This window comes from Amblyraja radiata, chromosome 21, assembly GCF_010909765.2.
Source record: "Amblyraja radiata isolate CabotCenter1 chromosome 21, sAmbRad1.1.pri, whole genome shotgun sequence".
In the NCBI taxonomy this organism is placed as follows: domain Eukaryota; kingdom Metazoa; phylum Chordata; class Chondrichthyes; order Rajiformes; family Rajidae; genus Amblyraja; species Amblyraja radiata.
Genome location: NC_045976.1, coordinates 7,827,326 through 7,843,320, shown reverse-complemented (window position 1 = coordinate 7,843,320; position 15,995 = coordinate 7,827,326). Strand labels below are relative to the sequence as shown.

The window sequence follows — 15,995 nt, the reverse complement described above, 5'->3', positions numbered from 1 at the left end:
TGATTACTCTAATCACTGGTCACTGGTTACTCTAGTCATTGGTCGCTGGGTCAATGATCACTGGTCAGTGTCATCGATCACTCTAGTCATTGGTTGCTAGTCACTCTCATTAGTCTCTGGTCACTCTAGTCATTGGTTACTAGTCACTTGGTCACTGGTTACTCTAGTCATTGGTTACTCTAGTCATTGGTTACTCTGGTCATTGGTTGCTGGTCACTCTAGTAGTCATTGGTCACATTAAGTCTAGTCACTGTCACTGGTAACTCTAGTGATTGGTTACTCAGTCACTGGTCACCCTGTCCACCAGTGGTTGGGTTCTGGTCATTTGCTCGATAGTCGCTGGTCACTTATCACTTGGTCTCTGGTCATTGGTCATGACATTCTTCCTACAGTGTCAATCAGTTCACTAGTCACTGGTCATTGACAAGTAGTCAGTCAATTGTCACGAGTGCTTGACTCTGCATTGGTTATTGACAGCTAGTCAATCACGTTGTCAGGTTATTGATCACTGACCACAGTGTTGATCGCGGGTCACTCAGTCCACTGAGGTCCTCCTCAGCAAAAAGGGAGCAAGTATGGGTCAGGTACAGGCAGCTGAGTTCAAATGAATCCCTGGAGGAGGTACAGAGATTGCGGGAGTGTACGGTCTGAACGAAATTTCGTGCCTGCAGTCATACATACAATCATACAATAATAAACAACAATAAACACAAATTAATACCACCACAGTGTATCCTCCAAGCACCTCCTCACTGTGGTGGAGGCAAAAATCTTAGGGTTACTGTCTCTTCCCTCCTCTTCTCCCTCTGCGCTGAGGCGATACCCCACCTGGCGATGGCACAACAGTCCCGCGGCTCACCGAACCACGCAAACGGGCCGGTTCAAACACCGCGGCCCGGGGGTGGTCGAAGCTGCCGCCCTCCAGTCCAGCACACGCAGCCGCTGGCCCGCGGCTGAACCCAGGACTCAGGTCGCCGCCGCCAGAACGCCGTCCCAGCCACCGGAGCACCGTTCCAGCCCCGAGCCGGATCGCCCTCACGTGAGTACCGTTCTCCCTCGGGCTGGGCCACTCCGACGGGAGTGCCGTTCTCCCTCGGGCTGGGCCACTCCGACGGGAGTGCCGTTCCACCCTCGGGCTGGGCCACTCCGACGGGAGTGCCGTTCCACCCTCGGGCTGGGCCACTCCGACGGGCCACAGCCCCTCACGGGAAAGTCTCTCAGCTCCTCGCCAGGCCGCTCTCACGAGAGCGCAGTTCCAGCCCCGGGCTGGGCCACCCTCACGGGAGCGAGCTCAGGGCGAGTCCTGTCAGCTGCCTCCAGAGTCCCGAGGTCGCCAGCTCCGCCATTAGGTCTCAGCGTAGACGGAGGCAGAGAAGGGGGATACGACAAAAAGGTCGTATTCCCCCGAAGGGAGAGACAGCAAGCCCCGTTTCACCCCCCCCCCCCCACCCCACATAAACACGACCTAAGGTTAAGGAGAATCCAAAGAGACTTTTAACTATATTAAGGGGAAAAAGACTAACAGGGGAGAAAATCGAGCACCTCATTGGACAAAGTAGACATTTGTGTGTGGAGCCGCAGGCTATGGGTGAGGTCCACAAATAATACTTCTGTCCTGGTTTTTTTTACCATTGCCACCTTGGGCACAGAGGTGGGGTTGCTGCTTTACAGCACCAGACCTGGGTTCAATCCCAACTACGTGTGGTGTCTGTATGGACTTTGTACCTTCTCTGTGTGACTATGTAGGTTTTTCTGGGTGGTCTGGTTTCCTTCCACATTCCAAAGTTTGTAGGTTAGTTGGCTTCTGTAAACTGTCCCTAGTGTGTGCAGATAGAATTAGTGTATGGGTGCGGACTCGGTGGGCCGAAGGGCCTGTTTCCACGTTGTATCTCTGAACTGAACTGAACAACACATTTCCCTTATAGGGCGACACAGCAGCGCAGTGGTAGAGTTGCTGCCTGACCACCAGTGACCCAGGACTCACATAATATCTCTGAAGTCCAAAGACAAAAGTTACCAGGGAGAAAATAGAGCCTCTCAAAGAACATAATGGACATCTATGTGTGAAGTCGCTGAAGATGGGCGAGGTTCTCTTCCGATTTTTACCATGGAGAAAGACTTGGGTGACAAGGTTTGTACGTTAATTGGCTTTGGTAAATTGTCCCTAGTCGCTGGTCAGTGCGGACTTGAAAGGCCTGGTTAGAAAGTGCATCTCTACACTAAACATGAAGACTAAGGAACTTGGGGCAGTTAATGGGGAGGTTTGGGTACAGTCCACATTACAGTAGAGATGGTGCTTGATCTTAAAAGTATGAATGGAGATCAATCTGGAGGCCTGGATTAGGTTTATCTGAGGACAATTTGGAGCATTGTGAGCAATTTTGGGCACCATATCTAAGGAAGGATGTGCTGGCCCTGGAGGGGGTCCAGAGGAGGTTTGCAAGAATGATCCCAGGAGTGAGGGGGTTAACATATGATGACGTTTGACGGCACTGGGCCTGAACACGCTGGAGTTTAGAAGAATTAAAACGTACCGAATAGTTAAAGGCTTGGATAGAGTGGATGTGGAGAGGATGTTTCCACTAGTGGGAGAGTCTAGGACTAGAGGTCATAGCCTCAGAATTAAAGAAGGAGGAGATGAGGAGGAATTTATTTAGTCAGAGAGTGGTGAATCTGGGGAATCCTTTGCCACAGAAGGCTGTGGTGGCCAAGTCACTGGATATTTTTAAGGCAGAGATACATAGATTCTTGATCAGTACGGGTGTCAAGGATTATGGGGAGAAGGCAGGAGAATGGGGTTAGGAGAGATAGATCAGCCAAGATTGAATGGCGGAGTAGACTTGATGGGCCGAACGACCTAGCTCCTATCACTTGTGACCTTATGATATTTTGAGAAGCTGGAGAAGAAATTGTGGCTGAGATATATGTATCATCATTATCCACAGGTGGGATTACGCATGACTGGATGGTGGCTTTATTTAAAAAAAACTGCACACAAAACCTGGGAAACAGTAAGCTGAAAATCTGTGGTCACTAAGTAAACGGAGGGGTTCTGACAAATAAGTGGCACAGGGGTCAGTGCTGGGCCCAATGTTGTTTGTCATCCAGATCAACGATTTGGATGAGAATGTGCACGACCTTGTTCGTAGGTTTGCAGATGACACCAAAACAGGATATATCCTAGACATTGAAGAAGGCCGTCAAAGGTTACAGGATGATTTTGTTCAGCTCGGTTAGTGAGCAGGGAAATGGCAAGTGGAGTTTAATTCAGATACGTGCAAGGTGTTACAATTTGGGAAGTTAAACCAGGATAGGACTTTCATTGTGAAACAGGGCACCCCTGGAGAGTGTGGTGGTACACAGGGACCTATATGTGCAAGACCCTGAAGGATCTTGAAGGTGACGGAGGCATTACCCCAGTTCACCTGCCTGCTGGTCGTCCCTCCTCACCGGTTCTCTGGTCGTCAGGGGACGAGCAGGGTGCAGGCCCGGCGGTTTCCCCCCTGCAGGCTGCGGACGGTCGCGCCTCCGGCTCCCTATCTACTCATCATGCATTCAGCGAAAGGGAGTTCGGTGACACTTGGTTCCAGTGCTCCTCACCCATTGAGTCCTATCTGGGGCACGTGAGGTTTTCACAAGACCAAGGAGGAATCTGGCAAGTAGTCGTCAAGTGGCACATCACTGATGGTCTTTAGATAACCCACGACGGCAAATGAGGCCATAGATAGAACCAGATTTCCTGTCAAGGTGGTCAAGGTAACCGTTGCTCTTTTGAACATCCCATGATAGTGCTGTAATTCCAAATTATTCATCGTTGAACTTAAAGGCGAGGAAAATCACAACCTTACTGTCACCAGACCCATGGCATCTTACAGTCAAGTACTGTAAGACTGATCCTTCAAATCACAGGCAAAAGACACAAAGTGCTGGAGTAACTCAGGGGGACAGGCAGCATCTCTTGAGAGGAGGAATGGGGGACGTTTCAGGCCAAGCCAAGAGACATACAAGTTTGTAGGTTAATTGGCTTCGATAAAAAATTGTAAATTGTCCCGAGTGTGTAGGATAGTGTCAGCGTACAGGGTGATCGCTGGTTGGCGCAGATTCAGTGGGCCAAAGTTACCTGTTTCCACGTTGTATCTCTAAACTAAAGGGTCCCGGCTCAAACCATTGCCTCAGTTGTCATCAGGCTTGTATAACCACTGCTTTAGATCTAGGAAGCAGACTGCGAGCAAATCTTTAAAAGGTCAGAACAAGATTGAATCGTTTTATTACGTGACTTAAAAGTACAATTTTTGTCATCAAAGCCATTATGACATATACCAGACAAACTTCTAAAAACTTGTATAAAACTGTCCAAGTGTCAGTTCAATGGAGCATTAATTCGCATGCCCAAATCAGCACTTCAGGATTCAGAGAGGTATTGTCGACAAACAAAGATTAACATATAAAATCTGCACCTTATAAAAATGTAGTTAAAATATATGTAGGAAAGAACTGCAGATGCTGGTTTAAATCGAAGGTAGACAAAAAATGCTGGAGTAACTCAGCGGGTCAAGCAGCATCTCTGGAGAGAAGGAATGGGTGACCCTTCTTCAGACTGATGTCAGTGGAACCTCTGCCTCACCTGGATAGACTGTTTGGGTCCTTGGATGGAGTCAAGGGGGGGAGGTAAAGGGACAGGTGTTGCATCTCCTGCGGTTGCAGGGGAAAGTACCTGGGGAGGGGGTGGTTTGGGTGGAAAGGGACCAGTTGACCAGGGTGTTTCGGAGGGAACAGTCTCTGCGGAAAGCAGAAAGGGGTGGAGATGGGAAGATGTGGCCAGTAGTGGGATCCCGTTGGAGGTGGCGAAAATGTTGGACGATGGTATGCTCCTCCAATCTCATCTACTGTATCCACTGTTCCAGGTGCCAACTTCTCTACATCGGCAATCATTTTGCTGAACACATCCACTCAGTCCGCAATAACCAAGCTGATCTCCCGGTGGCTCAGCACTTCAACTCCCCCTCCCATTCCCTATCTGACCTTTCTGTCCTGGGCCTCCTCCATTGCCAGGGTGAGGCCCAGCGCAAATTGGAGGAACGGCACCTAATATTTTGCTTGGGTGGTTTACACCCCAGCGGTATGAACATTGACTTCTCTAACTTCAGGTAGCCCTTGCTTTTTCTCTCCATCCCCTTCCCAGTTCTCCCACTAGTCTTACTGTCTCCGACTACATTATATCTTTGTCCTGCCCCTGACATCAGTCTGAAGAAGGGTCTCGACCCAAAACGTCACCTATTCCTTCGCTCCAGAGATGCTGCCTGAACCGCTGAGTTGCTCCAGCATTTTGTGTCTAGTTAAAATATATTCCAGGTAAACCAAACACAGGAGAGAGATTCCATCAAGCTGTTGGCACTGAAGTGAAAGTGTATCATATATATTTTCAGCATGATAAATAAAGCTGGAGAGGGTACAGAGGATTTACCAGAATGTTGCCAGGACTAGAGTCTGAGCTGTAGGGAGAAGTTGGGCAGGGTGGGATTCTAGTCCTTGGAGCACAGGAGGATGAGGGGGTGATCTTTCTCGAGGTGTGCAAAATCATGAGAGGAATAGATCGGGTAGACGCACAGTCTCTTGTTGGAGAAATCGAGGACCAGAGGACATAGGTTCAAGGTGAAGGAGAAAAGATTTAATCGGAATCGAGGGGTAACTTTTTCACACAAAGGGTGGTGGGTGTATGGAACAAGCTGCCAGAAGAGGTAGTTGAGGCAGGAACTATCCCAATGTTTAAGAAACAGGTACATGGATAGGACAGGTTTGAAGGGATACGGGCCAAACGCAGGCAGGTGGGACTAGTGCAGATGGGACATGTTGGCCAGTATGGGAAAGTTGGGCCGAAGGGCCTGTTTTCACACTGTATGACTCTGTAAACGTATTGAGAAAAATAAAAGCATAGTTACATGCACAGGAGCCCCAGCGATCTTGTCAATTAGCTTCGCGACTGACAAGAGTAGACTGACAAGAGTAAAGCAATGGTAGACATCCAGGGAATACTGGAACAGGAATGAAATAAAGCATACACAACATTTTTCTCTTCATCTCTGTCACAACCTAACAGCCATCATTTCCATTACGCAAAATCTGGTAAAAGAACTGATAAAAAGAAAGCCTAATAATTTAGTGCAATGTACAAAAAATACAAAAGATAATCAGTTTTATTTTCCCAGCTAAGCAAACATCTTCCACACTAAACCCTATTCACATCATTAAACACTTTTTCTTGGATTTGTTTTTCTTCTTTTTGCCATCTTTACTCATTTTCTCTTTGTGTTTCCGAATTTCGCGGACGAGTGTGTAGAATGCATCATCGACACCCTGTAAATAATGAAGAGAAAAAAGTCAACTCCTGTTTGTTTTCATACCAGTTATTTACACAGTTAGGCGTAGAGTCATAGAGAATCATACAGCGTGGAAACAGGCCCTTCGGCCCACTGAGTCCGCACCGACCAGCGATCCCAGCACGTTAACACTATCCGACACACACTGGGGACAATTTACATATACACCAAGCCAATTAACCTACATACAAATAACCTGTGCGTCTTTGGAGTGCAGTAGGAAACCAAAGATGTTGGAGAAAACCCACGCGATCACGGGGAAAAGGTGCAAACTCCCTACAGACAGCACCCGCAGTCGGAATCGAACCCGGGTCTCTGGCACTAAGGCAACAACTTTACCACTACGCCACAGTTGGCTCCCCATCTACACTAGTTCCACCTGCCTGCATTTGGCCCCATATCCCTCTAAACCTGTCCTATCCAGTTCAGCTTATTGTCACATGTACCAAGGTACAGTGAAAAGCTTTTGTTGCCATCCATTCAGCAGAAAGACAATACACAATGACAATCGAGTCATTTACAGTGTATAGATACATAATAAGGGAATAATGTTTAGTGCAAGGTAAAGCCAGCAAAGTCCGATCAGGGATAGTCCGAGGCTCACCAAACAGGTAGATAGTAGTTCAGCACTGCTCTCTAGTCGTGGTCCATGTACCTGTTTAAATGTTTCTCAAATGTTGTGATACTGCCCGAGTCAACTACCTACTCTCGTAGTTCGTTCCGTACACCCACCACCCTTTGTGTGAAAAAGTTACCTCTCAGGTTCCTATTAAATCTTTCCACCACTTGTCTGAAATTTATGTCCTCTGGTTCTCGGGCATCTTTTGCTTTTAATCTGAAGTTTGATATTTTAATAAACACACACACACATACAGGAAAGAAGACCAAAAGTGCTCAAGTGACCCAGCGAGTCAGGCAACAAGTGTGGAGAACATGAATAGGTGATGTTTCCAGACTGAAGGGCCCTTCTACAGACTGAAGGACCTGACCCAAATCATCACCTATCCATGGTCTCCAGAGATGCTGTCTGATCTGCTGAGTTAATCCAGCACTGTTATTTTCTTAGGTACACAAAAATGCTGGAGAAGCTCAGCGGGTGCAGCAGCATCTATGGAGCGACGGAGCACCATAGATGCTGCTGCACCCGCTGAGTTTCTCCAGCATTTTTGTGTACCTTCGATTTTCCAGCATCTGCAGTTCCTTCTTAAACACTGTTATTTTCTTGACATCTGCAGTTCCTTGCATCTCCATACAAAACTGGAGTCTGCCTTCAAGATAATTTTTAGAAAGGAAACAAGGGTGAATTTCTTTAGTCAGAGGGTGGTGAATCTGTGGAATTAATTGACTCAGACGGCTGTGGAGGCCATCAATTAATATTTTTAAGGCGGAGATTGACAAATTCTTGATTAGCAAAGGTGTCGGGGTGATGGGGAGAAGGCAGAAAATGGGGTTGAGAGGGAAAGATAGATCAGCCATGATTGAATGGCAGAGTTGACTTGATGGGCTGAATGGCCTATTTCTGCTCCTATGATTTATGAACATAACTTAATTAGTGGGATGCAAGCAGGAGCCTCCACGTGGCGCATCCTGGGCAATGCTGACGACAAAGAAACTGTACCACAGTGACTGACTGAAGTAGCCAATTCTGCAACCACCGACCGTCAACCATCACTCACCGACCGGAAAGACGTGACATAGAAGATGGCCGGACACGAGGAAGAAGACTTAATTAGTATACATCCCCTGTGATGGCTGGACCTATAAAGGCAATCTAACAAATGCAGATATACTGAAAGACAACACGCACTGGACAGGAGGTTAAATAAAATCTTCCAATCTTTTCAGTACAAGATATGAGCAAGTGGACAAAAATTTCAATGCAGGTTGTCGGTTGATGCATCTTGGGCAGAATATAACCACAGGAAATGTCAATGCCTTCCCTTCATTTACAGGAGCAGAATTAGGCCATTCGGCCCATCAGGTCTACACCATTCAATCATGGCTGATCTATCTCTCCCTCCTAACCCCATTCTCCTGCCTTCTCCCCATAACACAGCACCCGTACTAATCAAGAATTTATCAATCTCTGCCTTAAAAATATCCATCAACTTGGCCTACACAGCCTTCTGCGGCAAAGAATTCCACAGATTCACCACCCTCGGATGAAATAAATTCCTCCTCATCTTCTTCCTAAGGGAAAGTCCTTTAATTCTGAGGCTATGACCTCTCGTCCTAGACTCTCCAACTAAACGTTAGTCTTCCACTTCCCATCAGTTCAGCTTGGCCCTATGGGAACAGAACAGCATCCCAAGATCAGACACTTTGTTCATCTGCCAGGTGGGACGTTGTGTAAGGAGGGAAGGGGTGAATGGGTGCGAGGAATCACCATTAAAATTCCTAGGCCCCAGTGCCCTTGCAATGCAAAGCCTCCTCGGGCCTACAAAGGAAGGTCAGTTTAAAGATACCATCCCCTTTGGCCCACTGAGACCGCGTGAGGCAACCATGTTATCCCACTTTCCCATCCACTCCCCGCACACCCTCTGACCAATTTACAGAGGGCCAATTAATTCACATAGCTGCATGCCTTTGGGACGTGGGAGGAAACCGGAGAACTCGGAAGAACCCCACGCGGTCATAGGGAGGAATTAGAGTCATCATCAAATGACTGATTTGGACAACACCGTCCAAAAAGGAGGGAGGAGCAGATACAATAATACATTCAGAAGAGAATTGGATACATAGAGGGGATAGGATTTTTGTACAAAATATACAGGTATGTGGGGAGGAGGGGTTGAGTAAGTGAAAATAGAACTCCTTTGGGAGGATGAAGAGTCTTGCCACAAAACATCACCTATTCCCTTTTCTCCAGAGATGCTGTCTGACCCACCGAGTTTCTCCAGCATTTTGTGTCTATCTTATTGAATGGTGGTGCTGGCTCGAAGGGCCGAATGGCCTACTCCCGCACAAAACAAGCATCTGCCATCCCCTCCTACCCAGATATGTCGGAGAATTGGCCCTAGTGTGCCGGGAGTAGACGAGGAAGTGGAATTACTATTGCAATGTTTAAGAAACACTCAGGCAGGTACATGGATAGGGCCGGTTTAGAGGGATGTGGGCCAAACACAGGCAGGCGGGACCAATGTAGATGGGACGTGTTGGTTGGTGTGGGCAAGTTGGGCTGAAGGTGCCGTTCCTACAGTGTACAACTATGATTGCTGACTGGTTAGCACGCAACAAAAGCATTTCACTGTACCTCGGTACACGTGACAATAGACTACACAGAACTGAACTAAACTGAATTGCAACTGTATCCTGTAATACAAGTATGTTATGGTGACGGGAGTAAAGTTTAAAAGAGGGGCACGGTTTAAAAATAGAGGTTGGCCAGTGCCGAAACTGCGCTGCCAGGCTGGAGGCAGATACGATAGCGACATTTCATTGTTACTTTTTTGCACGTCTTTCATTCATTGTTCTTCATCTCTCTGCATCATCGTCTATATCTCTCATTTTTCCTTATAGAAACATAGAAATTAGGTGCAGGAGTAGGCCATTCGGCCCTTCGAGCCTGCACCGCCATTCAATATGATCATGGCTGATCATCCAACTCAGTATCCCGTACCTGCCTTCTCTCCATACCCTCTGATCCCCTTAGCCACAAGGGCCACATCTAACTCCCTCTTAAATATAGCCAATGAACTGGCCTCGACTACCCTCTGTGGCAGAGAGTTCCAGAGATTCACCACTGTCTGTGTGAAAAAAGTTCTTCTCATCTCGGTTTTAAAGGATTTCTCCCTTATCCTTAAGCTGTGACCCCTTGTCCTGGACTTCCCCAACATCGGGAGCAATCTTCCTGCATCTAGCCTGTCCAACCCCTTAAGAATTTTGTAAGTTTCTATAAGATCCCCTCTCAATCTCCTAAATTCTAGAGAGTATAAACCAAGTCTATCCAGTCTTTCTTCATAAGACAGTCCTGACATCCCAGGAATCAGTCTGGTGAACCTTCTCTGCACTCCCTCTATGGCAATAATGTCCTTCCTCAGATTTGGAGACCAAAACTGTACGCAATACTCCAGGTGTGGTCTCACCAAGACCCTGTACAACTGCAGTAGAACCTCCCTGCTCCTATACTCAAATCCTTTTGCTATGAAAGCTATGAAAGCATTCACTTTCTTCACTGCCTGCTGCACCTGCATGCCCACTTTCAATGACTGGTGTACCATGACACCCAGGTCTCGCTGCATCTCCCCTTTTCCTAGTCGGCCACCATTTAGATAATAGTCTGCTTTCCTGTTTTTGCCACCAAAATGGATAACCTCACATTTATCCACATTATACTGCATCTGCCAAACATTTGCCCACTCACCCAGCCTATCCAAGTCAGCTTGCAGTCTCCTAGCATCCTCCTCACAGCTAACACTGCCCCCCAGCTTAGTGTCATCCGCAAACTTGGAGATATTGCCTTCAATTCCCTCATCCAGATCATTAATATATATTGTAAATAGCTAAGGTCCCAGCACTGAGCCTTGCGGTACCCCACTAGTCACTGCCTGCCATTGTGAAAAGGACCCGTTTACTCCTACTCTTTGCTTCCTGTTTGCCAGCCAGTTCTCTATCCACATCAATACTGAACCCCCAATGCCGTGTGCTTTAAGTTTGTATACTAATCTCTTATGTGGGACCTTGTCGAAAGCCTTCTGGAAGTCCAGACACACCACATCCACTGGTTCTCCCCTATCCACGCTAACTTGTCCCTAACAAGTCTGAAGAAGAGTCTCGACCCGAAACGTCACCCAATCCTTCTCTCCAGAGATGCTGCCTGTCCCGCTGAGTTACCCCAGCTTAGTGTCTATCTTGCGTTTAGGAGGCTTTTGGATAGGCACATGGCCATGCAGAAAATGGTGGGATATGGATTATGTGCGGGCAGATAAGAGTTTGTCGAAGTTTAGTTTAGCGAAACAGCGCGGAAACGGGCCTTTTGGTCTACCGAGTCCGCACCTACCAGCGATCCCGCACACCAACACTACCTACACACTTAGGGACAATTTACATTTATACCAAGTCAATTAACCTATAAACCTGTACGTCTTTGGAGCGTGGGGGGGAAACTGAAGATCTCAGAGAAAGCCACGCAGGTCACGGGGAGAACGAACAAACTCTGTACAGATATGCACCAAAGGTCAGGATTGAACCCAGGTCCCTGGCGCTGTAAGGCAGCAACTGTACCGCTGCCCCACCATGCCGCCCTTGGCATCCTGTCAGTCACACACATTGTGGGCCTAAGGGCCTGTTCTTGTGCTGCGCTCTTCTAGATTATCCCTTCTAAAAGGTCACAAGTAATCTGTCTCAAGCACCTCATAGACAAGACAATATGTGCAGGAGTAGGCCATTCAGCCCTTCGAGCCAGCATCGCCATTCCATGTGATCATGGCTGATCATCCCCATTCAGTACCCCTTTCCTGCCTTCTCCCCATATCCCCCAACTCCACTATCTTTAAGAGCCCTATCTAGCTCTCTCTTGAAAGTATCCAGAGAACCGACCTACACCGTCCTCTGAGGCAGAGAATTCCACACTCACCACTCTGTGAAAAAGTGTTTCCTCGTCTTCGTTCTAAATGGCTTACCCCTTATTCTTGGGGTATTCTGTGGCCCCTGGTTCTGGACTCCCCCAACATCGGGAACATGTTTCCTGCCTCTCGCGTGTCCAAAACCCTTAATAATCTTATATGTTTCAATAAGATCCACTGTCATCTTAAATTTCAGAGTGTACAAGCCCAGCCGCTCCATTCTCTCAGCATATGACAGTCCCGCCATCCCGGGAATTAACCTTGTGAACCTACGCTGCACTCCCTCAATAGCAAGAACGTCCTTCCTCAAATTTGGAGACCAAAACTGCATACAATACTCCAGGTGTGGTCTCAGTATGGCCCTGTACAACTGCAGATATGGATTATGTGCAAGATAAGAGTTTGTCTTAATTTAGTTTAGAGACACAGCGCGGAAACGGGCCTTTTGGTCTACCGAGTCCGCACCTACCTGTGATCCCCGCACACTAACAATACTCCTATACTCTTTGCTCCTATACTCAACTCATCTTGTTATGACCTATCGGTATCTCATAGTGACCTTTTTAAAAAAAAACAAAAAAAAAAACAGGATCTTTTATATTAAAACACAAAACTTACCACGTCACATCATAATACATTTAAAGGGCACACAGCGTGCAGTCTTCTCCTCAACGTTGAGTTTTCGCAACCTATACTGGCGAATTTCACGTACCAGTGTATAAAAAGCATCCTCCACTCTCTGCATTGTAAAACACAACTCCTTCAATGATCTTCGCACAACAGACAAACACAGGCTCTGGAGGAGCCCGCCACAAAGCTAGGAAATTTGCACAAAATCCAAATCAATCTTTGAAGTAAATGAATTAATTTTGGGAATAACATGATTGATTCGAGACTCCGACATGCACATGATTCAAGGAGTTGTGATTTTAGTCAGACAGAGATTTTTTTTTTAAATCAAACACCATCACAAAAAAAGTGGTGGGTGCAGTAATCAGTGGATATCAAGTCATTGGTTATTAGTATAGAAAGAGGAGGTCCATAAAGTAGCATAAATTGCAGGAGCGATCCAGAAATGATTTATTCCCACCTTGCTGCAGTACACATTTTTAAATCATGTACAGATCAGTATCTTTGAAGATGGAAACTTCAAGTCAAAAGCTGTAGAACATTATTTCGAAGACTTTCATCCCCTCCGTTGGACACTTTTAGTGGTAGTTCACAAGTCAAAGGCATCACGCTTTTTGTTTGCCTCTACTCAAAGCAAAACTCATGCATTTTACAAAACCAAAATCCAATCACTTCGGAGAGTGGCATTAACATTGTAATGGCCGTATTAAAAAAAAAAAAATAAATAAAAATCTTTGGAGCTCATCCGTAAAATTGTCAAATCCGCTTTGTTTCAAATCCACACAAATGTTTGATTATATTTAGCTTAGTGATACAGCGCAGAAACTAGGCCCTTCGGCCCACCGTGTCCGCCCCACCAGCGATCCCCGCACACTAACACTATTTCCCCACACACATACACTGGACAATTTACATTTATACCAAGCCAATTCACCTACAAACCCGCACGTCTTTGGAGTGCAGGGGGGGGGGGGGGGGGGAGTGAAGATCACGGTGAAAACCCACACTGGTCACAGGGAGAATATACAAACTCCGTACGAGAGCTCCCGTAGTCAGGATGGAACCCGGGTCTCTGGCGCTGTAAGGCAACAACTCTACCGCTGTGCCTCCGTGTCGCCTTTGGCAACGAGTTTGACACAGACATTGTGGGCCCAAGAGCCTGTTTTTGTGCTGTACTCTTCTAGATTATCTCTTCTAAAAGGGCCACAAGGGGCAGATTGCCACAATGGGAGGATATTATGGTCAAGGCAGCTGCAAACCAATTATCCAAAAGGCAGACCATTTAAAAATGCCAATGCGATTCCCATTTATCCTTTCCGTTTCCTAGAGTACTCTGAATTTTTTTAAAAAAACGATTTTAACGATACTCTTTGGAGGTTGATTTTAACATTGCGATGATCGGGCAAAATGGAGAAAGACGGATGAAGATTTTGCTTTCAGAGGCAAAGAAGTCAACTGATGCTCAGTTCAAGCAGCTACTCCAAAACAGGGAGCGACCCACAACACTAATGTGGTCTGGACATTAAGTCAGCAGAACCCACTGCAGTATTTGATTAAATCATTTCTCGAGTCACACAACACAACTCTGCTCTCCTCACCCACCAGTCGCGTTTTGGCCGACGTTTCGATGAAGGGAATCGTGTAACTGCGTGCCAGATCCTGTGCTTGCTTGGTGTCCACGGTCCGTGAAGGCAGATCGCATTTATTTCCCACTAATACCATCGGCACGTCCTCAGAGTCTTTCACCCTTTTGATCTGCTCTCTGCAAAGGGAGAGAAAGAAGCTTACCCCACAGTTCATTATTTCAATTTAGTTTAGAGATACAGCGTGGAAACAAGCCCTTCGGCCCACCGTGTCTGCGCTGACCAGCGATCCACACACATTATCACTATCCTACACACTAGGGACAATTTACAATTATACCAAGTCGATTAGCCTACAATACCGTATGCCTTTGGAGCGTGGGAAGGGAACTGAAGATCGCGGTGAAAACCCAAGCAGGTCATGGAGAGAACGTTCAGACAAATGCCCGTAGTCAGGATTGAACCCGTCTCTGACACAGCTAGCGCTGTAAGGCAGCAACACTACCGCTGCGCCATCGTGCTGCCTGAATTTGGATTAGTTATTTGAATAACAACAGGCCGGGACATTCCCGGCAAGCAGGCCCGGTTCACCCGCCGCAGTCTCCAGCGCGAACGGTACCCTGTCCGAAGGCTCAGCAGACGATGTCACACGGAGGGTCTGGAAGTTGAGTATAGAAGTTGGGTGGTCACGTTGCAGTTGCATAAGACGATGGTGAGGCCACATTTAGAGTATTGCGTTCAGTTCTGGGCACCATGTTATAGGAAAGATGTTGTCAAGCTGGAAAAGGTGCAGAGAAAATTTACCAGGATGTTGCCAGGACTAGAGGGCCTGAGCTACAGGGAGAGGTTAAGTAGGCCAGGACTTTATTCCTCAGAGCACAGGAGGATGAAGGGTGATCTTATAGAGGTGTATAAAATCATGAGAGGAATAGATCTGGTAGACGCACAGAGTCTCTTGCCCAGAGTAGGGGAACCAAGAGCCAGAGCACACAGGTTTAAGGTGAAGGGGGAAAAGATTTAATAAGAATCTGAGGGGTATCTTTTCCCACACAGAGGGTGGTGGGGGTATGGAACAAGCTGCCAGAGGAGGTAGTTGAGGCATGGACTATCCCAACGTTTAAGAAATAGTTTGACAAGTACATTGATAGGACAGGCTTGGGCCAAACGCGGGCAGGTGGGACATGTTGGCTGGTGTGGGCAAGTTGGGCCCGTATCCACGTTGTATCACTCTATGTCGAAGAGTGAGCGGGAGATGTCGGATGCGAGGAGCAAGGGGTGGTTATGAGGGTGAATCGGGGTAATGCCTCCAGCGCCTAAAATGTCGATTGCAGGAGGCGCCTCTGGGACACATTGATGGCCGGGCAAGGAGAGGGGGACGTCAAGGGCCTGTTTCCGCGCTGTATCGCTAAACTATATTGCTGGCGTAGAGCATTCGGGCTCGCCTGCCACGTAACCGGGAGCCCGCCCAGAGTGAGAAGCTGCGGAGAGGTTGACGGAGGGAGACGGGGTTGGACGTTAGACAAAGGGCCTGGTAAGAAGAACCAGGGGGGCCCCTCTTCCCTTCTGCCTCAAGGTCGACTGCCGGAGGCTGGAATGGAGGCGATGGCCTTTGTGGCCGGCTGCAGCTGGGACTGTAAAATGGCGGCAGAATGGCACCTCTTGTAATATAGTTTGAGTTTAGTTTAGAGATAAAGCGTGGAAACTGGCCCTTCAGCCCACCGAGTCCATGCTAACGAGTGATCATACACTTCACTATCCTACACATTAGGGCCAATTTACACTCGATACCGAAGCTAATTAACCTACAAACCTGTACGTCTTTAGAGCGCGGGTGGAAACTG

The 15,995-nt window shown here is 47.4% G+C and overlaps 1 protein-coding gene across 2 annotated transcripts in view; it reads right to left on the bottom strand.

Annotated features, from left to right (window-relative positions):
- Nucleotides 1-6,180: 6,180 nt before the first annotated feature.
- Nucleotides 6,181-15,995, bottom strand: part of kras (KRAS proto-oncogene, GTPase) — a 41,940-nt gene continuing 32,125 nt past the window's right edge. The window contains exons 4-6 of one of the 2 annotated variants that reach the window (XM_033039449.1): nucleotides 14,174-14,333; nucleotides 12,560-12,680; nucleotides 6,278-6,354 (exon numbers count right to left, since the gene is read on the bottom strand). In XM_033039449.1, the coding sequence (XP_032895340.1) occupies nucleotides 12,564-12,680; nucleotides 14,174-14,333 (277 nt within the window). In that variant the 3' untranslated portion in view covers nucleotides 6,278-6,354; nucleotides 12,560-12,563. Of the gene's footprint in view, nucleotides 6,355-12,559; nucleotides 12,681-14,173; nucleotides 14,334-15,995 lie in introns of both variants that reach the window. The other variant, XM_033039448.1, reaches the window with a different exon arrangement.